General features: G+C 44.4%; 2 protein-coding genes and 1 long non-coding RNA gene across 5 annotated transcripts in view; 1 reads left to right on the forward strand and 2 right to left on the reverse strand.

The window, feature by feature from the left end:
• On the reverse strand, nucleotides 1–5247 carry LOC121535418 (protein-lysine 6-oxidase-like). The gene is made up of 7 exons (XM_041842460.1): nucleotides 3781–5247; nucleotides 3581–3689; nucleotides 3109–3240; nucleotides 2595–2751; nucleotides 1275–1370; nucleotides 995–1110; nucleotides 1–700 (listed from the first exon to the last, which is right to left on the reverse strand). The coding sequence occupies exons 1-7, from the start codon at nucleotides 4724–4726 to the stop codon at nucleotides 694–696; spliced, it is 1563 nt and encodes a 520-aa protein (XP_041698394.1). The 5' UTR covers nucleotides 4727–5247; the 3' UTR covers nucleotides 1–693.
• A 2041-nt stretch (nucleotides 5248–7288) lies between these two features.
• Nucleotides 7289–23988, forward strand: part of LOC121535421 — a 35832-nt gene continuing 19132 nt past the window's right edge. Inside the window, exons 1-2 of the long non-coding RNA XR_005994740.1 lie at nucleotides 7289–7360; nucleotides 7675–7907. This is a non-coding gene — a long non-coding RNA (uncharacterized LOC121535421). The remainder of the gene's footprint in view (nucleotides 7361–7674; nucleotides 7908–23988) is intronic.
• The window catches only part of LOC121535420 (nicotinamide riboside kinase 2), a 3675-nt gene continuing 2058 nt past the window's right edge, over nucleotides 22372–23988 (reverse strand). For 2 of the 3 annotated variants that reach the window (XM_041842463.2, XM_041842465.2), the window contains 4 exons: nucleotides 23936–23988; nucleotides 23122–23300; nucleotides 22884–22969; nucleotides 22372–22744 (listed from right to left, as the gene is read on the reverse strand). The exon at nucleotides 23936–23988 is cut by the window's right edge and continues 122 nt beyond it. In XM_041842463.2, coding sequence (XP_041698397.1) covers nucleotides 22884–22969; nucleotides 23122–23300; nucleotides 23936–23988 — 318 coding nt within the window. In that variant the 3' untranslated portion in view covers nucleotides 22372–22744. The remainder of the gene's footprint in view (nucleotides 22745–22883; nucleotides 22970–23121; nucleotides 23301–23935) is intronic. The other variant, XM_041842464.2, reaches the window with a different exon arrangement.

The following is a 23988-nucleotide window of genomic DNA, read 5'->3' on the forward strand; positions in this document are numbered from 1 at the left end:
TCAGAGGTGAATGTATTTTTAATATACTCACTCTTCACCATGCTTATTGTATCTAGAACAACATCCTCAACAAAAACAACACCGATTGTAATATTCAGGTTTGAGCGGTATATAAACAATGTTACATTACAATTTAAAATAAAATAAAATTCAATTCGCTCACACATGCATACATACCGTACTTACAAAGTAAAACTAAATCTATTATTAAATTGATACTTAGCACATACAGACCAGGCGTTTGCAACGTATTAATTATGGCCACGAAGTGGTTAAAGAGGCACCCAACTGCATCTAACTATACAACTGCAGATCAAACATCAAAGCGGACAAATAATATTATTCAAGCATAATGTCTCATTCAAGCAAAGTCACTTTTTCCATTCCGTTTTCCAAGATCATGCTAAATAATACAAAAATATCCCCTCTTCTTCAGCGGATTTGTCACATCAATAAAAATACATGATGTCATGTCATAATCCTCTGTATTTAGTTACAAAATGCTTCCTTTGGTGCAGATTTCCAAACAGATAACACACTAATGAATCGAAGGAATGTCATCAAGTGATAAGAGGAATGTTATAAAAACAAATCTATCGACAACAGCTATTACCACAACAACTGGTTGAGATTGTTGTTGTTTACAGTACTTAAAGAGACAAGAGGAAAATACCTCAGAATCCATGGAACACTTTAACCCCTGTGAAGAGAGGAAGAGAGAGATGAACTTGAAGAAATACTGGTATGTAGCGTCTCAAATCGTAAGTATTATATTATACTCATGTTCATGCTATTTTACCATTACCAAAAACATCTATATTTAACATCCAGCCTCTATTATTTGCACTTACATGGCCTTTGGGATGGGATAACCTATGCAGGGCTGAGACCTTGTTATCTATGGCATCATTGCAAATTACAGAGAATCTATGATATATTGGCCAATCACAGAGAATCTCATATCTTGGCCAACCAATCACAGAGCATCTCTTACCTGGTTACCCGACAGTTCCGTGTCTGAACCTGAGTACCCGTGTATATGACATCACACCGCACCACATTGTTGGAATAGTCCGACTCTTGAACATGATAACTGGGATTCACTGTGACCTGAAAAATGAAAAGATTTGTGTGAACAACGCTGCTTAGAGGAGACGGTCAGACCTCACACAGACTCACACAGGACTGGGCCAAACTGTTATACCATTAAGGAGTAGATCATTACCAAACAGATAGTTGCTGTTCTAAAGACAATAATAATTGAATGGCATTACCTTCAGGACGTATTTTCCTACAGGAACATCAGTGATGTCGATCCACTGACAGTCAATATTGGCAGCATAGGTGTCATGACAGCCTGGACTCAGCCCCTGTCAACGCAAAACAAAACACAGCCACAGCTCAATATGCAAAGAAACAACGGGAAAAGAGTCAGAAGACAACCCATTAATGAGACATCATCACATTTATCTGGCTATATTGTTCTATAGTGAAAGGAGGGAGAAAAACTCTTGACACAGAGTTTTTCCTGTGTATGTGTAATGCAGAACTAACCTGTGTATGGGAGGTGCAGTACTAACCTGTGTATGAGCGGTGCAGTACTAACCTGTGTATGGGCGGTGCAGTACTAACCTGTGTATGAGTGGTGCAGAACTAACCTGTGTATGGGCGGTGCAGTACTAACCTGTGTATGGGCGGTGCAGAACTAACCTGTGTATGGGCGGTGCAGTACTAACCTGTGTATGGGCGGTGTAGTACTAACCTGTGTATGGGCGGTGCAGAACTAACCTGTGTATGGGCGGTGCAGAACTAACCTGTGTATGGGCGGTGCAGAACTAACCTGTGTATGGGCGGTGCAGAACTAACCTGTGTATGGGCGGTGCAGTACTAACCTGTGTATGGGCGGTGCAGAACTAACCTGTGTATGGGCGGTGCAGAACTAACCTGTGTATGAGCGGTGCAGAACTAACCTGTGTATGGGCGGTGCAGAACTAACCTGTGTATGGGCGGTGCAGAACTAACCTGTGTATGAGCGGTGCAGAACTAACCTGTGTATGGGCGGTGCAGAACTAACCTGTGTATGAGCGGTGCAGTACTAACCTGTGTATGGGCGGTGCAGTACTAACCTGTGTATGAGTGGTGCAGAACTAACCTGTGTATGGGCGGTGCAGTACTAACCTGTGTATGGGCGGTGCAGAACTAACCTGTGTATGGGCGGTGCAGTACTAACCTGTGTATGGGCGGTGCAGTACTAACCTGTGTATGGGCGGTGCAGAACTAACCTGTGTATGGGCGGTGCAGAACTAACCTGTGTATGGGCGGTGCAGAACTAACCTGTGTATGGGCGGTGCAGAACTAACCTGTGTATGGGCAGTGCAGTACTAACCTGTGTATGGGCGGTGCAGAACTAACCTGTGTATGGGCGGTGCAGAACTAACCTGTGTATGAGCGGTGCAGAACTAACCTGTGTATGGGCGGTGCAGAACTAACCTGTGTATGGGCGGTGCAGAACTAACCTGTGTATGAGCGGTGCAGAACTAACCTGTGTATGGGCGGTGCAGAACTAACCTGTGTATGAGCGGTGCAGTACTAACCTGTGTATGGGCGGTGCAGGCATATCTGCGTCTAAATCCAGCATCACAACCTGTGTCCTCCAGACAGAAGCTGGCCTTGTGTCCCTCAGCTACCTTCCTTCCTGTTGTCACATCCAGCAGGTCATAGCTACTGAAGGCATTCATACTGTGGTAGTGTCTGGGGGAGGAGAGAGAGAGAGAGAGAGAGAGAGAGAGAGAGAGAGAGAGAGAGAGAGAGAGAGAGAGAGAGAGAGAGAGAGAGAGAGAGAGAGAGAGAGAGAGAGAGAGAGAGAGAGAGAGAGATGGGGGGGTGTACAGGAGTAAATTATGTACATTGATCTAGAATAAGTAAAAAATGAGGTTCTACAAAAAATGAATTTGTCTAAACTATCCTCTGAAGTTTCACCATACAGTTGCGCTGGCCAGCTACTATTGCCTGTCACTAGTGACTAAATCCTATGGAATGAGGGAGACCTGAGACAAATAGAGCAAGTAATTTCTACTTCCTATTTACAATGGGAATAGATTTACTCACTGGTGACAGCTGTGCCATTCCCACTGGTGTCTTGGTTTGACAGGAAGGAAGTCAGTGGTGCCTTTGTTCTTGACTTTCTGGGGGAAGCGGAGCAGTACTCTGTAGTCTATGTCCCTTGCTGTGCTCGCTGAACTGGGACAGACCATACAGGGAAAGATACATTAACTGTCATATTCTATCTGATAAGGTAAACGTTTGCAATTGTCAAAATGAGTACATTTTAAGTTTATTGGCAGTACAAAACAGTAAAACAGTGGTACCTAAGTGATATCCTGTTTATGTTGCCTATTGAATGGCAAATTACCAATTGAAAGCATTATTTATAGTAACCACACATTTCAGGAATTGAAGAGACAATGGGAAAATGCCGAATTTTTTTCTGAAAGTGTATAGCGGATGAAGAGATATAGAGAACATATACTGTGAAAAAAATAGCGCACAAAGCCAGTTGGGCACTTACAGTATAACTTACCTCGCCAAACAGTTCTCCTCAGCTGCACAGCGCAGCGAGTACATCTGCATCCGCTGGATGTAGGCACCTGCCTGGATGGCATACGGGTCTGGGACGAGATCTGGGAGCCCTAAGGAGAGACAACCGCAGCACACAAGCCGTATAAGCGCTTATAACTGTTGTACTCGGAGCATTTACACTTTTAAGCGCCGATTACGTACCATTCTGAAAATATGTAGTGCCATATCCAGTGCCGGGGGCGGGCGCCGGGGGACGCGGACGCCGCGTGCGTGCTACCGGCGTTCTGCCTCTGGAGGAATACATGTTGTAGAAGACGGAATTCCGGTGGTTTTTAAAAGGGTTCCGAGGGTCGTCCGAGACCATGTCCTCGCCGTTACTCGCTGCCTCATTCGATGTCTCAGCAGCGTTAACGGGTCCGGGTCCTGGAGGAGCACCCCTCCCGTTAGGGATGACATAACGTGCGTTGGAATTGTCAGTTAGTGCGGGTTGCCTGGAGACGGATGCTCCGGCCTCCGCGCGCATCTCTTGGTATTCTCCGCCCGGTACAGGCACTGCCTCGCTGCCCCAGGTAGCATCCTGAGTGACAGGGGCTCCTCTCCTCGGTACCCCACTACCAGAGAACTCGGGGAGCAGCCCGGGGACCGAGGCGTTTACTCGGTAAGTGTACTCTGGAGAGTAGCGCCGTGCGCCAGGGGACCCCGCCACTCCCGCTCGGTATGGCACCTCGGGCTGCGGCCTGGCCCCTGACTGGCGAGCATTGGGTACCATATACTGTCTACTGTCATGTCCTAGATGTACAGATCCAGGATCTAGAACGTTGTTGCTTTGGTCCCGTAAATGTCCACCTACGTTCGATTCGATTGGTCCAGATCTTCTGTACGCCACTGTGCCTTCCCGCGTTCCAGGCTGCGTCTGACCGGTGCCATCCCTCCCAGTGCTCATGTAGACCCTGGACTGGCTTCTCTGCCGCGCGGGCGGGTGATACTCTGACCCGGTGCTCATCAAACTGTACACCTTACCGTTATTCTCCCACTGAATCCTCTGCCGCCAAGGCCCCACTCGCTCGCGCGGCGGCTGCTGCTGCCCAGTAATGACATGAACCAGTCCTTGGAGGAGGTAAAAGAGTAAAACCGACCACTTCGCCATAACTGATAATTTTAACGTACTAAACCCTCTCTAGAACTCACTAACTACAACATTAAACAACAGGCCTACGTATATGACATTTATATTGCACAGAATAAGCTAAGGTGGTTCTGTGGAGGAGATGAAAGTTCTAAGGAGGAGCGCGCGCACTATCCGTTCCAGTGAATATGCGGCATAGCCTGCCAGTTTTCTCTGTGTGCGGCACTACTGACAGTTGGAGAGGACAGGAAGCTTGGAATTCTCAGCCATTTATCAAAACGGGCTAGTTGACTTACGCATGCACAGAAAGCCTGAGGTTCGAGAGAAAATACTTAACTCTTTCCTCCCTGTGGAGTTCAGTTACACAAGGCTTATAATGTAGCTTACACAAGCCTTGAGTTTACTTAGCAAACTTTACGCACTGGTGTCAGCTGGGGTCATCAGAATAGCAACGCCACTTTTGTGTGTTTCTCATGATCAATTTGGGCATTATTTCAATGCAAGTATTCTATATAAAAGACAGTACTTTATTTGACACTTTTCTCTTTCTTATCATTTTGGCATTTTTTTCTAGAAAGTAAGGGAATGTCGTATTTTTTTCAACCCAACTTTTAACCTAAATCCAATAACAGGGTGAACATTTTGGTTGATTTCACGTTGAATTCACGCTAGTTGATAACTCAACCAAATGTAAATCAAAACTAGACGTTTAACTGATGTCTGTGCCCAGTGGGAACGCAAAAGTCTGCAACCCAAAGGTTGCAAGTTCAAATCTCATCACGGACAACTTTAACATTTTAGCTAATTAGCAACTTTTCCACTACTTACTACTTTTTAGCTACTTTGCAACTATTTTGCATGTTAGCTAACCCTTCCCCTAACCCTAACCTTAACCCTTTTAGCTAACCCTTCCCCTAACCGTACCACTTTAACCTAACTCCTAAACGTAACCCTAACCTTAACCCTAATCCCCTAACCCCTAGCCTAATGAAACATCCAGCAACCCAAAAGTTGCGAGTTCAAATCTCATCATGGACAACTTTAGTATTTTCACAACTTTTCAACGATTTACTACTTTTTAGCTACTTTGTAACTACTTAGCATGTTAGCTAACCCTTCCCCTAACCCTAACCTTAACCCTTTTAGCTAACCCTTCCCCTAAACCTAACCCTAACCTTAACCCTTTTAGCTAACCCTTCCCCTAAATCTAACCCTAAACTTAACCCTTTAACCTAACTCCTAAACGTAACCCTAACCTTAACCCTAACCCATAACCCCTAGCTTAGCTAACGTTAGCCACCTAGCTAGAATTCGTAACATATCATACGTTTCGCAAATTCATAACATATAGCATGTTTTGAAAATTCAAATACAAATTGTAATTCGTAACATATCATACAAAATGGGTGATGGACATCCACAAATTAATACATAACATACGAAACATAACATACTGTATCATACTACATTGAGAGTCTCGGATTTACGTACAGAATAATATTAAATGCTCTGAGACCAGGTTGGCTATTCTGTACCCACCATGAGAAATAACAATTGCACTCAACAAGCCTACTGTTTCTATGAATAAATAAATACAATTTGGTAAACTATATCATAAACAAATGTGAAATGCTGTAAATTGTTTCCAAAGGCATTCAATGACATTCAATATCAATTTCCCTTATTGGCTACAACATATTTTCTTCAGTGAATCGATATTCCTTTTTAACCATTTGTTTAGCCTAATCACAGAATGACAAACGTCTCAATGAATGTTTCATTGTGAACGACACAGTAGGCTGCTACATCTCAAGGTGCTGACATGACATCGCTAAAGGATACCATCTCTCAACCCTCTGTCTGTACACTTGAATAAACATCTCTATTTCAGAGCATGGCCACGAGGTGGCAGTGTACACCTGTTTGAGACACCTGTCAGGCTGTCGCAGTTAATATTGAAGTAGATTCAAATCAAATCAATTAAGTATGTCTTGTTCATTCTGCTTGAGACATAGCCTACATATTCACAATAGCAGTACACTTGGGGTGTGTGGACACATTTTTATGGGAACAATATTTTTAATATGGTACCTCAGATATACAGTATCACTCATATGGCATTTGGTTATTGGTCATTTGGCAACTTGGCGAGACCAGGAGAAGGCTGTGCGAAAACCGTGTGTAAAGGGTATTTTGTAGGCTACTGGCCAGTATAGCGTGCTTTCTGGCAAAAATAACTGGCATATAACAACTATGCGAAAAAAAAAAACACTAAACAGTAAGAAAGCTTGTTGTTGGTTCCAACAATTGGCTGGAACATATATGGGTCACAAGGAGAGAGCAGCGGGGTCAAGTTTTGTGAAGTAGAAGCGTCTGTCATGCTGGCCAGGCGCGTTCTATAGCGCGTTCTCTCCTCGTGGTGTCTAGGGGATAGTGAATGTAGCCACGCTCCAAATAGGGCAAATGCTCAACGTCTGTCTGTCTGTCTGTCTGTCTGGTGGCTATGATTAGGCATGAACCCGACACCTGGTGGGACATTCTAGAATAGAGCAAGGGAACGCCCCGCGCACCGAGCCTGTATAAGACCGGCGGCGCCTTGCAACGGGTTTGGAACAGATTTCCCCTCTCGAGCAGGACAGATACAAAGTATAGACAGTAAGTATATATGCTACATTGAGTCTTTACTTGTGTGTCTGAAGTGAAAAAAGTAGTGAACAAAAAAAAAGTAGTAAACAAAAGAAAGTAAACAAATCACAACAAACTGTTGCCACAAAGGTTGAACTAATAGCGAATCTGTTTTAAATTAAATAGTGTTTTTTGGAAAATAAAATTATTTGAAATATTTTTGTTGGTGCTCTTCCGGTTGTTTTCATATTAAAACACCTGTTAGTTAGACTTCCCCTTGTGATGCTGGCCGAATAAAAACTAATTGATGTACGCTTTGAATATATCTCATTCCATAAATCTAGGTACCCCAGGGCTCCTCAGAATCTTTGCTTCTTGTGCGATTAAAACGAAGATGAAGGTCTATAATGGTTTTACCGCAAGAAACCCCCCAAAGGAATACACCTGTTTTCCTTCCCGTTACTGTGACACCAGAAGCCATATCATGCGGAGTATACATCTAAATGATAAACCCGGAGGGTATGACGGGTCACCATAACATTACTACAGATCACATCACGGGGAGACAAACTTCAAGGTGAGACAAAACAACAAAAGACTGACATATACCTTGAGAAGGATCCTGTACTGTAGCCACATACCTCATGTTGTCGGTCAATGCTCCGTGGTCTATTATTGCTTTCCATTTTATCATGAGCTGAAGCACGCTCATATTCATGTTGTAGGGGTTTATGTAGGCTAATGAAGAGGTGTTTGCAGGTGAACCTATACTCTTCTGATTCCAATGTGAAAGAACAACTTTTGAGGAGTAGGCTACATGAAACCTACAAGCCGTTGTCTATTCAGCTAAACATTTTTATACTTTTGACCCTTGGATGGCTTCTCCTAAGTGAATGACTAGACGCACATGTTTGACGTTTTTTATTCTGGCCAAAAAGTATCTATTTTGATTTGGAAAAAATATATATACTGATACTACCACTGCCCCTATCTAAAATTGACATTGCAAGTGGACAGTTTTCAGCTCACACAGATGGCATTTGAAAGCCAACACTAACGTTGACAGCGACGTAACAGGTTTTCATTAAAGACATGTAGGCCTATCACTTCTATATTAGGCTACACAAAGGTCAGTGGGACGATTTTGATTGATTTGGTCTCACGGTTTCTTCTGGCAATATGGTGCACCTTTAATTGACTCGGAATGTGACCAGAGTGACAGTGGGGGCTGCTGAGGGGAGGAGGGCTCATAATAATGTCAGGAAAGGATTCAATGGAATGGCATCAAACCATGTGTTTTATGTATTTGACACCATTCCACCTGTTCCGCTCCAGCCATTACCATGAGCCTGTCCTCCCCAATGAAGGCACAACCAACCTCATGTGGACCAGACCATCACAGAATGATATTCCAGTCAATGAACTTTACCTCCAGCTGTAACTAATATGTTGCTTTGCCAGGGGGCGTTTCATGATGGCGTGTCCTTGCTTTGATAACCTACATGTGGCAACTTATCCTAGTGGTTGAATTCATGATACTCTGTTGTGACCCAGATAGTGTGATGGCTATTATTATTCAAATAAACACTTAGGCCTATATATCTCATTTTAAGTCTCAAATTAATTATAAGCATTGATGTATAGTTTTACAGTTATTAATAACACATTCGTATATCGTTAATAATGGATCTATTCAAAAACCCTTTCAAGCAGTGTAGCAGGCCTAGTTCAGTTGCCATGCAAGTTTCTAAGTTTCTTTAATCATTTCATAATGCAGCACCAATAATATGAGGATGAGCACCAAGATTATACTCTATTGCAGTTTTTTATATTGCTTTGGTGCAATTTTCACAAGTATGTGATACATTTTCACAACTCTCAGTACAAAACTCAAAACAGATCATCAAAAGGGCAGTTGTTTCAAAACTCTAAGCACATTTTCAATTGACTAAATACAATCAATGTGGATTTTTTGCGATAGCAGCCGGGAGCTTGAGGTGTCTGATTCTTGTGAGATTAGTTCATGACAGTTTGCGGTGGAACACGTGAAAAATACATACACTTTTAGAATTGTTTGGCGAGCTACTCGTAGGTGGGCTGCGTGCTACTGGTTGCTTGCGATTGGAGACCCCTGGCCTAAATTCACAGAAGTCACAAAATGTTGCCACAATTTGGGGATGTCTAACTTTGTCCCCAGGCTAACTGTGCATAGGAGGGAGCGTCTGGTGAACAACATTTGGGGACGTCATGTTATGCTTGTCAAAAGTATTCCATGTATTTACATTTAATCAATCAAAGTTCATGTGTATTTATAAAGCCCTTTTTACATCAGCAGTTGTCACAAATTGCTTTAAAGTAACCCAGGCTAGACACAAAACAGCAGTAGCATCATCAAAAATGCTCACATGTCATCGGAGTTGGGTAGTTGGGTAGTAGGGGAAAGCGCGTGACAGCCTTACAGGACGGGAGTCACCGATCCTCAAGCGAGCCTCCCCTCCTTCCAACCCAAATATGGAAGAACAGGCTTTACTCTTTGGTTACGTCCCGGTTACCATGGAGCCGACGTGTGACGTGGGTGCGCATGGATCGCATGCCTCTCTGGTTCTCACCCCCCGTTGCCTCCGCCTCCGTCCATCCGGAGTGCCTGATTGGCTGGTGCGGGAGATAGGGCCGTGAGACAGGCAGGATGGCACGTAGAGATCATAACCCCCCCCCCCGGACCCTCTCTGTACAAGGCCTAATAATACTCCCCTGACACCCCAGGCATCTGGCCTAAATATAACACACACACACACACACACACACACACACACACACACACACCAGGCTGCCACCAGCCACCCTCAGCTGGTCCACGCCAGGCACCCAAAAAAATCCCAGTTATGCATCACAAGACACAGGCCTAGCTCCCCACGCCTGCTGGTCACCACCCGCACCCGCTGGAACACTGCTGGGTTGGCTGTTCACACCGTATTGTAGTTTTTGAAATCCCAGGTCATGGTTGACAAGCTATAAGGATGATATTACACTGTCATTACCAGTATCATGGATAAAAACACAAGCCCACTTTCTTGCTAGTTGAAGTCACATTGTGAATAGATTAGATATCATTGACCAGCCGATGTCCGCCAGGCAATAACTTATCAGATGCTTTTATCCCAAGCGACTTACAATTAACACATATTCAGTAGCCAATGGCATTGTGGGAATCAAACACAGAACCCTGGTTACAAGTACCATCCATGCTGAATGAGCCTATCAGAACCACCGACATGGCGTGTTGCAACGTGCAAAGTAATTTACGAGGGAATAAACTGCAGATGGCAGATGTGATCATTGCTGGGCTTTGAATGATGAAATACATATACCACCAACGGTTTGTTTTGAGTGCCTCCCCTCATTAATGGGATTGAGCACTGTTGTGAAATGCAAGACACAATAAAATATGCATTGTGTGAATGATTAACCTTTTAAAACTGTCTTGGAGGGAACAATTTACAGCGGCTTCAATTTAACTTCAAAAGAGCTGTGTACTATTTCCATTTCCAAGGAACAGAACACCTCTCATAATCATTCAGAAGCCTTTTCCACTACAGTATGCAGTACCAGTCAAAAGTTTGGACACACCTACTCATTCAAGGGTTTTTCTTTATTTTTACTATTGTCTACATTGTAGAATAACAGTGAAGACATCAAAACTATTAAATAACACATATGGAATCATGTAGTAACCAAAAAAGTGTTAAACAAATCAAAATATATTTTATATTTGAGATTCCTTTGCCTTGATGACAGCTTTGCACACTCTTGGTATTCTCTCAACCAGCTTCACCTGGAATGCTTTTCCATCAGTCTTGAAGGAGTTCCCACATATGCTGAGCACTTGTTTATATATATACAGTGGGGAGAACAAGTATTTGATACACTGCCGATTTTGCAGGTTTTCCTACATACAAAGCATGTAGAGGTCTGTAATTTTTATCATAGGTACACTTCAACTGTGAGAGACGGAATCTAAAACAAAAATCCAGAAAATCACATTGTATGATTTTTAAGTAATTCATTTGCATTTTATTGCATGACATAAGTATTTGATACATCAGAAAAGCAGAACTTAATATTTGATACAGAAACCTTTGTTTGCAATTACAGAGATCATACGTTTCCTGTAGATCTTGACCAGGTTTGCACACAGGATTTTGGCCCACTCCTCCATACAGACCTTCTCCAGATCCTTCAGGTTTCGGGGCTGTCGCTGGGCAATACAGACTTTCAGCTCCCTCCAAAGATTTTCTATTGGGTTCAGGTCTGGAGACTGGCTAGGCCACTCCAGGACCTTGAGATGCTTCTTACGGAGCCACTCCTTAGTTGCCCTGGCTGTGTGTTTCGGGTCGTTGTCATGCTGAAAGACCCAGCCACGACCCATCTTCAATGCTCTTACTGAGGGAAGGAGATTGTTGGCCAAGATCTCGCGATACATGGCCCCATCCATCCTCCCCTCAATACGGTGCAGTCGTCCTGTCCCCTTTGCAGAAAAGCATCCCCAAAGAATTATGTTTCCACCTCCATGCTTCACGGTTGGGATGGTGTTCTTGGGGTTGTACTCATCCTGCTTCTTCCTCCAAACACGGCGAGTGGAGTTTAGACCAAAAAGCTCTATTTTTGTCTCATCAGACCACATGACCTTCTCCCATTCCTCCTCTGGATCATCCAGATGGTCATTGGCAAACTTCAGACGGGCCTGGACATGCGCTGGCTTGAGCAGGGGGACCTTGCGTGCGCTGCAGGATTTTAATCCATAACGGCGTAGTGTGTTACTAATGGTTTTCTTTGAGACTGTGGTCCCAGCTCTCTTCAGGTCATTGACCATGTCCTGCCGTGTAGTTCTGGGCTGATCCCTCACCTTCCTCATGATCATTGATGCCCCACGAGGTGAGATCTTGCATGGGGCCCCAGACCGAGGGTGATTGACCGTCATCTTGAACTTCTTCCATTTTCTAATAATTGCGGCAACAGTTGTTGCCTTCTCACCAAGCTGCTTGCCTATTGTCCTGTAGTCCATCCCAGCCTTGTGCAGGTCTACAATTTTATCCCTGATGTCCTTACACAGCTCTCTGGTCTTGGCCATTGTGGAGAGGTTGGAGTCTGTTTGATTGAGTGTGTGGACAGGTGTCTTTTATACAGGTAACGAGTTCAAACAGGTGCAGTTAATACAGGAAATGAGTGGAGAACAGGAGGGCTTCTTAAAGAAAAACTAACAGGTCTGTGAGAGCCGGAATTCTTACTGGTTGGTAGGTGATCAAATACTTATGTCATGCAATAAAATGCAAATTAATTACTTAAAAATCATACAATGTGATTTTCTGGATTTTTTTTCCGATTCTGTCTCTCACAGTTGAAGTGTACCTATGATAAAAATTACAGACCTCTACATGCTTTGTAAGTAGGAAAACCTGCAAAATCGGCACTGTACATATCCTTTAAAAAAATTTTTTTCTTCCCTTTATTACTTTCCAACCCCACCACCCCTTCCCTAATTGGAGTAAACTAGTGAACAACAACGCTTAGGCCTCTACTTCCAGCTTATACATACTGTGATGTCACGAGAGGCTACACAGCTTTCAGCGGGATTGCTCAAGTAGTGCAAGGAGACCAGGTTCAAACAACACAAGGATTTTATTAAAGGTCTTGGGAAACTAACGAAAGTATAACACAATTCTGTTCTCTTGTGGCTCTTTAAGGGTTAACAGTTCAGGGATGTCTCTTCCACATCCAAAATCATAACTCTCCCTCGCTCAAATAACTTTTCCCCAGTCTTACTGTATTCCACGTTGCAGCTAGTGGCCAACCCAGCAAAACGTCCTTCCAAATGTCCCACACGTATTTCCACCGGTGCATATATCCAAAGGTGAGTATTTCCCCAAAGGTAAGTATCTCCAAATCCTTATATTCCTCCTGGAAGTGGACGTGCAGCACTCTTGTCCTCCAGAGAGCCCAGCTTGGAGACTGTGTTTCTTCACTTCCCCAAACCTTCAGCTCATCAGCTCCTGATTGGTTTCAGCTGCGTGGGAAGATTGGCCATAGAGGGTTGGAGTTCCCGACCATACCAGCAGATGGAGCCATAGCTGTCTGGGTTTGCAGCCATCTCAGGGGGATGTAACGTCCCTCCAGGACACAGCCTCTCGTGACATCACACATCCCCCTCCTCGGGACCGACGTCCTCGTCGGGGTAAAGGCAGCGAAGAAGGCATCACGCCGGGAGAGGGCGTCCGCATTGCCGTGGTGCTTGCCAGACTGCGCTCTCTTCAACTCCTCCAACTCTAGGACCAGGGACTCAGCCTCCTGTTGTCTCTCCTTGAGTTTCTTACTGAACGCATCAGCCTTGGTTTTAGCAGAGTTTAGCTTCTGTTGAGCAGCTTTCAGTTCCTTCTCTCTCTCTGCCTCCGCATTCTTCATCTTGTTCTCCAACACCTTGTACTTCTCCTCTGCCTTCTTCTGGACCTCCTTACTACTGCGCAGGGTCTCCTCACACTCCTCGATGGTCCTGCGCAGCCTCTCCAGCTCCTCCTGTTGCTTAGGGAAGGAGCTCTGTTGGAGTTTAGCCTGGAGGATATCTAACTCTTCTGTCTTCATGTCTAACTGTTGCTTTAACAAACGATACCTCTCAGCGGTCCCCTTCAGACCAGACAGTTCTTTGTCCAGATTCTGTAGCTCCGTCTCTGTGTCGGTCTGGGCACCTGCCATCCCTATCAGAGCCCGGGCGGAGTGAGTAACTCGGAGGATTGCACCGGAGCCTTCCCAGGATGAGTCTTGCCTCTCCGTTTCCGAGGTACTCGGGTTATCCTTTCCTGAGACTCTCTCCAGAGTGGGTAAAAGGCTGGGCAGTCTCGTCCAATTAGGACAGGGACGGGGAGGGAATCAACCACCCCCGCCGTCGTGTGTATGGTTCCCCGTGTGCTGGTCATTGTAAGTTCAGTAATGGGGTATTCTCTGGTGTCCCCATGGACACAGGAAACTGGGAGGACTTTCCCCGGGGTCAGACACGTTGGGCCCACCAAATCCTTACGCACCAGGGTGGCCCGGCTACCAGAATCCAGTAAGGCCTCCACATCATGGTGATTCACAGTTACCGGGCAGGTGGGGGTCGATCTGGGCCGCCATCTACGACTCCCAAGAGCGAGGCAAAACGGTGTGTGGGTGCTGAGCTGGAGGACTCCGCAGTGGGCATAGGTTCATCGGCTGGTTTCCCACACTGCCAGGAGATATGTCCCATCTCCCCACACCGGTAACACTGTCGAGTTTCCCCCTCCTGGTGTACTCTTCTTGGACCCGCCTGGTTTCTGGCTCCCCCTGGAGCCGGGATAAGTCCTGACGTGGCTGGGTTCGAGACCTTGGGGTCCTTGACGGGTTCTTCCCATTTGTGGTGGGGCCGCCCTCCTGGGGTCTTTTCGGGAAGCATTAAGCATCTCCGCTGTGGCCTGGTACTTTTCCACAGCTTCCACGGTCAGATCAGCCGTGGTCAAGGCCTGTTGACTGATGAACCGTTTTGCCTCATAAGGCAGGGCGCGTAGGTAACGATCCACCACAACGGCCTCCACCACCGCCGCTGCTGTATTCCTCTGCGGATCCAGCCATTTCCTTGCGATTCGGACAAGTTCATGCATCTGCGCCCGAGGAGGTTGGTCTGGTTGGAAGGTCCAGCTGTGAAAGCGCTGGGCCATACCAAACTTTGTGAGTCCATATCTGCTGAGGATCTCAGACTTCAGGGCATCATAGTCAGTAACCTGGTCAGGGCCCAGGTCCCGGACAGCATTCAGCGCTTCCCGGTTAGAAAGGGGGCTAACAGACCAACCCACTGTTGCTTGGGCCAGGCTTCCCTAGTGGCCGTGGCCTCAAATGCATGCAGGTATGCCTCAATGTCATCGGTAGCTCCCATCTTAGATATAAAGTCACTTGCCTTTATTGGGCGGGTATTTTGGACCACCCTCTGTCTCTGCAACTGCAATTCCTCTGCCTTCAGAAGGTTGGCTTTCTTTTGCTCCTCCAAGAGAGCCACGTTTGCTTGCATCTGGGCTTGCTGGCCAGCAACAAGGGCTTTCAATATGTCCTCCATTTCAGTCGGGCGGGGAGCCTACGGCCAACCTGGAAAACTGGGTGATCAAACCTTCGGTATCCTCCTCTGACATGCACTATTAACGCTTGAGCGTGCCTGTATTCTCCACCATCTGTGATGTCACGAGAGGCTACACAGCTTTCAGCGGGATTGCTCAAGTAGTGCAAGGAGACCAGGTTCAAACAACACAAGGATTTTATTAAAGGTCTTGGGAAACTAACGAAAGTATAACACAATTCTGTTCTCTTGTGGCTCTTTAAGGGTTAACAGTTCAGGGATGTCTCTTCCACATCCAAAATCATAACTCTCACTCGCTCAAATAACTTTTCCCCAGTCTTACTGTATTCCACGTTGCAGCTAGTGGCCAACCCAGCAAAACGTCCTTCCAAATGTCCCACACGTATTTCCACCGGTGCATATATCCAAAGGTGAGTATTTCCCCAAAGGTAAGTATCTCCAAATCCTTATATTCCTCCTGGAAGTGGACGTGCAGCACTCTTGTCCTCCAGAGAGCCCAGCTTGGAGACTGTGTTTCTTCACTTCCCCAAACCTTCAGCTCATCAGCTCCTGATTGGTTTCAGCTGCGTGGGAAGATTGGCCATAGAGGGTTGGAGTTCCCGACCATACCAGCAGATGGAGCCATAGCTGTCTGGGTTTGCAGCCATCTCAGGGGGATGTAACGTCCCTCCAGGACACAGCCTCTCGTGACATCACAATACTATATAAATTTTATGGACATAGTCAATTTTATAATAATTATATTTTGTTTGTTTTTACTCCTGAACTTCCTCTACCCTCAACCTCTCCGATCATTTTCATGATGTCCATCCGGTTTGATTCTATATGCCATATCTTTCTAACTGTGCTCTTTCACAAAAGCTCTCAACCTATAACCTATATACTTATTATGTACACAGTATGCTTACATTAGTTAGGTTGTTGTTATTAGTTGTTGTTATTAGTGCCATCCTTCAGCTCCATTCAACACCTCCCATCTATCTCTTAACACCATCCATATTGGATTTCTATTTGCCATATATTTTTCAACTGTACTGTGATGTTTCTCAAAAGTTCTGAACCCTTCTATTCTCATTGTTGACTGTAAATTGAAAATAAACATTTAAAAGTATTATTATATTATTGATTGATTGACTATGACTTTTCAGATCACCCAGTAATGCTATCTGCAAGGTTAGCTCCAGGTAAATATTGCAATCCTTCAGCCATTCCTGGACCTGTGTCCAAAAACAAGCTACAAATGGACAGTACCAAAACAAATGATCTAATGATTCTGTCTCTTCACAGCAAAATCTGCAGAGCTGGGAAGATTGTATCCCCCATATAAATAACATTCTATTGGTAACAAGAATTATGTATAATAATTTAAATTGAAAAATTCTAAGTTTTGAATGCGGCGTCATTTTGCCTATCAGTTAATGTATTTATTTTATTTTATTTCACCTTTATTTAACCAGGTAAGCCAGTTGAGAACAAGTTCTCATTTACAACTGCGACCTGGCCAAGATAAAGCAAAGCAGTGCGATAAAAACAACAACACAGAGTTACATATGGGGTAAAACAAAACATAAAGTCAAAAATACAACAGAAGATATATATACAGTGTGTGCAAATGTAGCAAGTTATGGAGGTAAGGCAATACATAGGCTATAGTGCAAAATAATTACAATTAGTATTAACACTGGAATGATAGATGTGCAAGAGATGATGTGCAAATAGAGATACTGGGGTGCAAATGAGCAAAATAAATAACAATATGGGGATGAGGTAGTTGGGTGGGCTAATTTCAAATGGGCTGTGTACAGGTGCAGTGATCGGTAAGGTGCTCTGACAACTGATGCTTAAAGTTAGTGAGGGAGATAAGAGTCTCCAGCTTCAGAGATTTTTGCAATTCGTTCCAGTCATTGGCAGCAGAGAACTGGAAGGAATGGCGGCCAAAGGAGGTGTTTGGCTTTGGGGATGACCAGTGAGATATACCTGCTGGAGCGCATACTACGGGTGGGTGTTGCTATGGTGACCAATGAGCTAAAATAAGGCGGGGATTTGCCTTGCAGTGATTTATAGATGGCCTGGAGCCAGTGGGTTTGGCGACGAATATGTAGTGAGGACCAGCCAACAAGAGCGTACAGGTCACAATGGTGGGTAGTGTATGGGGCTTTGGTGACAAAACGGATGGCACTGTGTCCTCCCGAGTGGCGCAGTGGTCTAAGGCACTGCATCGCAGTGCTGGCTGTGCCACTAGAGATCCTGGTTTGAATCCAGACTCTGTCGTAGCCAGCCGCGACCGGGAGACCCATGGGGCAGTGCACAATTCGTCCAGGGTAGGGGAGGGAATGGCCGGCAGGGATGTAGCTCAGTTGGTAGAGGTTGTGGGATAAATGGATGGCACTGTGATAGACTACATCCATTTGCTGAGTAGAGTGTTGGAGGCTATTTTGTAAATGACATCGCCGAAGTCAAGGATCGGTAGGATAGTCAGTTTTACGAGGGCATGTTTGGCAGCATGAGTGAAGGAGGCTTTGTTGCTAAATAGGAAGCCGATTCTAGATTTAACTTTGGATTGGAGATGCTTAATGTGAGTCTGGAAGGAGAGTTTACAGTCTAACCAGACACCTAGGTATTTGTAGTTGTCCACATACTCTAGGTCAGACCCGTCGAGAGTAGTGATTCTAGTCGGGTGGGCGGGTGCCAACAGCGTTCGATTGAAGAGCATGCATTTAGTTTTACTAGTGTTTAAGAGCAGTTGGAGGCTACTGAAGGAGTGTTGTATGGCATTGAAGCTCGTTTGGAGGTTCGTTAACACAGTGTCCAATGAAGGGCCAGATGTATACAAAATGGTGTCGTCTGCGTAGAGGTGGATCTGAGAGTCACCAGCAGCAAGAGCGACATCATTGATCTACACAGAGAAAAGAGTCGGCCCAAGAATTGAACCCTGTGGCACCCCCATAGAGACTGCCATAGGTCCAGACAACAGGCCCTCTGATTTGACACATTGAACTCTATCTGAGAAGTAGTTGGTGAACCAGGCAAGGCAGTCATTTGAGAAACCAAGGCTATTTAGTCTGCCAATAAGAATGCGGTGGTTGACAGAGTCGAAAGCCTTGGCCAGGTCGATGAAGACGGCTGCACAGTACTGTCTATTATCGATCGCAGTTATAATATCGTTTAGGACCTTGAGTGTGGCTGAGGTGCACCTATGACCAGCTTGGAAACCGGATTGCATAGCGGAGAAGGTACGGTGGGATTCGAAATGGTTGGTGATCTGTTTGTTAACTTGGCTTTCAAAAACTTTCGAAAGGCAGGGCAGGATGGATATAGGTCTGTAACAGTTTGGATCTAGAGTGTCACCCCCTTTGAAGAAGGGGATGACCGCGGCAGCTTTCCAATCTCTGGGGGATCTCAGACGTTACGAAAGAGAGGCTGAACAGGCTAGTAATAGGGGTTGCGACAATTTCGGCGGCTAGTTTTAGAAAGAAAGGATGCAGATTGTATAGCCCAGATGATTTGTAGGGGTCCAGATTTTGCAGCTCTTTCAGAACATCAGCTGTCTGAATTTGTGTGAAGGAGAAGCAGGTGGGGCATGGGCAAGTTGCAGCGGAGGGTGCAGAGTTGGTGGCCGGGGTAGTGGTAGCCAGGTGGAAAGCATGGCCAGCCGTAGCAAAATGCTTGTTGAAATTCTCGATTATTGTAGATTTATCGGTGGTGATAGTGTTTCCTAGCCTCAGTGCAGTGGGCAGCTGGGAGGAGGTGCTCTTATTCTCCATGGACTTTACAGTGTCCCAAAACTTTTTGGAGAGTGCTAAAGGATGCAAATTTCTGTTTGAAAAAGTTAGCCTTTGCTTTCCTAACTGCTTGTGTATATTGGTTCCTAACTTCCCTGAAAAGTTGCATATCGCGGGGGCTATTTGATGCTAATGCAGTACGCCACAGGATGTTTTTGTGCTGGTCAAGGGCAGTCAAGTCTGAGGAGAACCAGGGGCTATATCTGTTCTTTGTTCTGTATTTTTTGAATGGGGCATGTTTATTTAAGATTGAGAGGAAATTACTTTTAAAGAACAACCAGGCATCCTCTACTGACGGAATGAGATCTATATCCATCCAGGATACCTGGGCCAGGTCAATTAGGAAGGCCTGCTCGCTAAAGTGTTTTAGGGAGCGTTTGACAGTGCTGAGGGGTGGTCGTTTGACCGCGGACCCGTTACGGACGCAGGCAATAAGGCAGTGATCGCTGAGATCCTGGTTGAAGACAGCGGAGGTGTATTTAGAGGGTAAGTTAGTCAGGATGATATCTATGAGGGTACCCATGTTTACGGATTTAGTGTTGTACCTGGTAGGTTCGTTGATAATTTGTGTGAGATTGAGGGCATCTAGTTTGGATTGTAGGATGGCCGGGGTGTTAAGCATATCCCAATTTAGGTCAGCAAGCAGTACGAACTCTGAGGATAAATGGGGGGCAATAAATTCACATATGTTGTCCAGGGCACAGCTGGGGGCTGAGGGGGGTCTGTAGCAAGCGGCAACAGTGAGAGACTTATTTCTGGAAAGGTGGATTTTTAGAAGTAGAAGCTCAAACTGTTTGGGCACAGACCTGGATAGTATGATAGAGTTCTGCAGGCTATCTCTACAGTAGATTGCAACTCCACCCCCTTTGGCAGTTCTATCTAGACGGAAAATGTTGTAGTTGGGGATGGACATTTCAGAATTTTTGGTGGCCTTCCTAAGCCAGGATTCAGACACTGCTAGAACATCAGGGTTGGCGGAGTGTGCTAACGCAGTGAATAACTACAACTTAGGAAGGAGGCTTCTGATGTTAACGTGCAGAAAACCAAGGCTTTTACGGTTACAGAAGTCAACAAATGATAGCTCCTGGGGAGTAGGAGTTATACTGGGGGCTGCAGGGCCTGGGTTAGCCTCTACATCACCAGAGGAGGACTAGAATAAGGATACGGCTAAAGGCTTTAAGAACTGGTCTTCTAGTGCGTTGGGTACAGAGAATAAAGGGGGCAGATTTCCGGGCGTTGTAGAATAGATTCAGGGCATTATGTACAGACAAGGATATGGAAGGATATGAGTACAGTGGAGGTAAACCTAAGCGTTGGGTAACAATGAAAGAGATAGCATCACTGGAGGCACCAATTGAGCCGGTCTCGGCATGTATGGGGGGTGGAACAAAGGAACTATTTGAGGCAGTTTGAGAGGGACTTGGGGTTCTACAGTGAAATTGTATAATAAGAACTAACTGGAACAGCAATAGGCAAGGCATATTGACATGGGAAAGAGGCATAAAGCAATCACAGGTGTTATTAGAGAGAGCTAAGACAACAACTGGTAATGGCGATAAAGTTTGGGCTGAGGCTAAACAGAGTAAACAGGACAGGGTACCGTGTAAAGGAACGGTCCAGCAGGCATCAGCTGTGCAGCTGAGTGATCATAAGGTCCAGTGAACAGCAATATGTGAGTCCGAGAGCAGTTCAAATTGGTGCTTCAGCACAGCAAGCAGGAAGCACGGTTGTTGTTTGCGTGTGCTAGCGGGCCGGGGCTAGCAGATGGATCTTCGTGGTCGTCGCAATGGGAAGCCTGTTGAAACCACAGACGATTACGTCGGCAGACAAGTCGTGATGGATCGGCAGAGCTCCGTGTCGACTCTAGGAGGTCCCGTCTGGTTGACAGAGAGGTAGATATCCGGGAGATTAGCCTACAGCAACATCCATTCGACATCCATTTGGTTGCGGCTAGCTAGATCCGGTGCCATTCTTGAACATGCCATTCTTGAACATGGGGTGAGACAATCTTACTAATTTGCTAGAGAACCAGTTCGGATTTAAGTATAACTTTGTATGACTGAAGCTTTCAGTGATAGGTCTAATGCTTTAATATTTAATAATTTCTGTCCTCCGAATTCATATTCATTATATAAATAAGCCCGTTTAATTTTGTCTGGCTTGCCGTTCCAAATCAAATGGAATATTTTTTTCTCATATAATTAAAAAAACTGTTCGCTAGGCGTAGGCAAGACCATAAGCAAATAGGTAAACTGGGATAATACTAAAGAGTTAATCAGGGTGATTTTTCCACAAATAGACAGGTACCTTTCCATGGTAGGAAGATCTTATCTATTTTTGCTAACTTTCTATTAAAATGTATTGGGAGTGAGATCATTTATTTAATTTGGGATATGGATTCCGAGTATATCCACATCACAATCAGACCATTTTATTGGTAAACTACATGGTAATGTAAAAATTGTATTTTTTAGTGATCCAATACGTAATATAATACATTTATCATATTTTGGTTGTAATCCAGACAGGTTAGAAAATGTATCTAGATCCTCTATGAGGCTGTGGAGGGATTCAAGTTGTGGATTTAAAAGAAAACATGAATCATCAGCAATGACAACTTTTTTTTGTTAAACTGTTTTTTTCCCCAGATGTCTCTGTATTTACGTGATCGTTACGTAGGCAGGCACTGCGTCATTATGGACTAGTTACAACTACTGTACAGTAGAGGTAGTTTATTTATATTTTTAGGTGTTGTTGTTTGTGGAGAGTTTTTGGTTCAATGTCCAATATTCATCAGGAATAAAAAACTGTTTGGGTTTCTTTCCCTTTCCTGAATGCTAAAGCTTCAACAGTTCAGGGTGGTATCAGCGCAGCGGGGTATGACGTAAAAACGGAGACTAGGCATTTGTGTTGATCTTGAATCTGTCTTCAGGGTACAAAATGATATAGCTGAAGATGCAAAGCTGTATATGTTTCTATAGTGAAATAAAATAGTTTGATCTACTAAATGCTCTCACCGTAATATACAGTGCATTTACTGGATGGTAGTCTTGTGTTGCCACATTTCCTTGTTTAGAAAGCTGTAAATTGAAGTTCATTGGATTGAGAATAACCACAGAACACAGTAGTTGGATTAATATGTCTCTTTACGTTGTAGACACAATCCTTCCTCCCAGTGTGGGATGATTTTTGACCATGAATACACGGCAAGCACATAGACCTGTTCTTCATGTGTTTCAACACTGGGCAGTCCAGTTGGGCAAGCACATAGACCTGTTCTTCATGTGTTTCAACACTGGGCAGTCCAGTTGGTAAATCTTCTTAGAAAAGGTTACATTTTGATTATACAAAATTCAATGCTTCTGCCGTTCAGTTTTGAAATAAGTTAGGCCTTAAACTATTTACAGATCAATATTAACTTCAGGCAGTAGTATGGTAATAATGTTGCACAATATTATTATTTACAAGTTTATACACAAGTCTTCAGACTCCCTGGTCCTGCTGTGGAAGAGAGAGATGTAACAATTATTAGCATGCAATAAATTAATGGCGATTTATATGTGTACACGTAAGTGATCCAATATATTTATTTATTTACCTATAAGTTGTTGAGGAGGGTGTTTTCTATGGAGATATTTACCTATAAGTTGTTGAGCAGGGTGTTTTGTATGTTTTCATACACCTGGCGGTAGATCTCCTCTTTAGGTTTCAAGCCATCAAGGTACTCTGAGGGGGCAAAATGCCAAAAAAATGTAGTCTTTATAAACCACAGTGAAAATAGTGGAAAAGTTAAATACACACATATATTATAATATATTATAATAATTGATAATAATAACAAACATTATATGAACTCTGCAGTAGTGTCCAGTACATACCTATACCATGGTAGTTGTTTTCCATCTCTTTCCTGTGTTTCAGGTACATGGGCCATACATGGCCTTCAAACAGACCAGGGGGGTCAGGGACTGTGTAGTTCCTTGTACTTCTCCTGCTCTTGCATTCCTCTTTTGGAATGACAATGTAGAAGCACTTGTCGTAGACATCAACAATAGGCCTGTGGGAAACAAACAAACTGTTTTTCAGAACAAGACGTGAGTTCCAAGAAAAGCTTGTGGAAAAACTCTAGTTAACTCTAGTTGATAAAGTATAGTATATAGTTTGATAAGATAAGATTAACATTATTGTCCTCGAAAGGAAGAGAGAGAGAGAGAGAGAGAGAGACAGAGAGAGAGAGAGAGAGAGAGAGAGAGAGAAGAGAGAGAGAGAGAGAGAGAGAGAGACACTGAGACAGAGAGACAGAGAGAGACACTGAGACAGAGAGAGAGAGAGAGACACTGAGACAGAGAGAGACACTGAGACAGAGAGAGAGAGAGAGAGAGAGAGAGAGCGAGAGAGAGAGAGAGAGAGAGACAGAGACAGAGAGACAGAGAGAGAAGAGAGAGAGAGAGAGAGAGAGAGAGAGAGACAAGAGAGAAGACAGAGAGAGAGAGAGAGAGAGAGAGAGAGAGAGAGAGAGAGAGAGAGAGAGAGAGAGAGAGAGAGAGAGAGAGAGAGAGAGAGAGAGAGAGAGAGAGAGAGAGAGAGAGAGAGAGTCTAACTACAGACTAACTCAGGCTAAATGTTGTTGTCTCCGGACAGGAGTGTCTGATAAATGACTAACATGTAAATGTTTTTCGTAAAACAACATACTTGTAGTTATAGAGCAGAAACCCTTCCACGATGAGGATGTGGACACCGTTATC

This window comes from Coregonus clupeaformis, chromosome 21 (genome assembly GCF_020615455.1).
Source record: "Coregonus clupeaformis isolate EN_2021a chromosome 21, ASM2061545v1, whole genome shotgun sequence".
Taxonomy (NCBI): domain Eukaryota; kingdom Metazoa; phylum Chordata; class Actinopteri; order Salmoniformes; family Salmonidae; genus Coregonus; species Coregonus clupeaformis.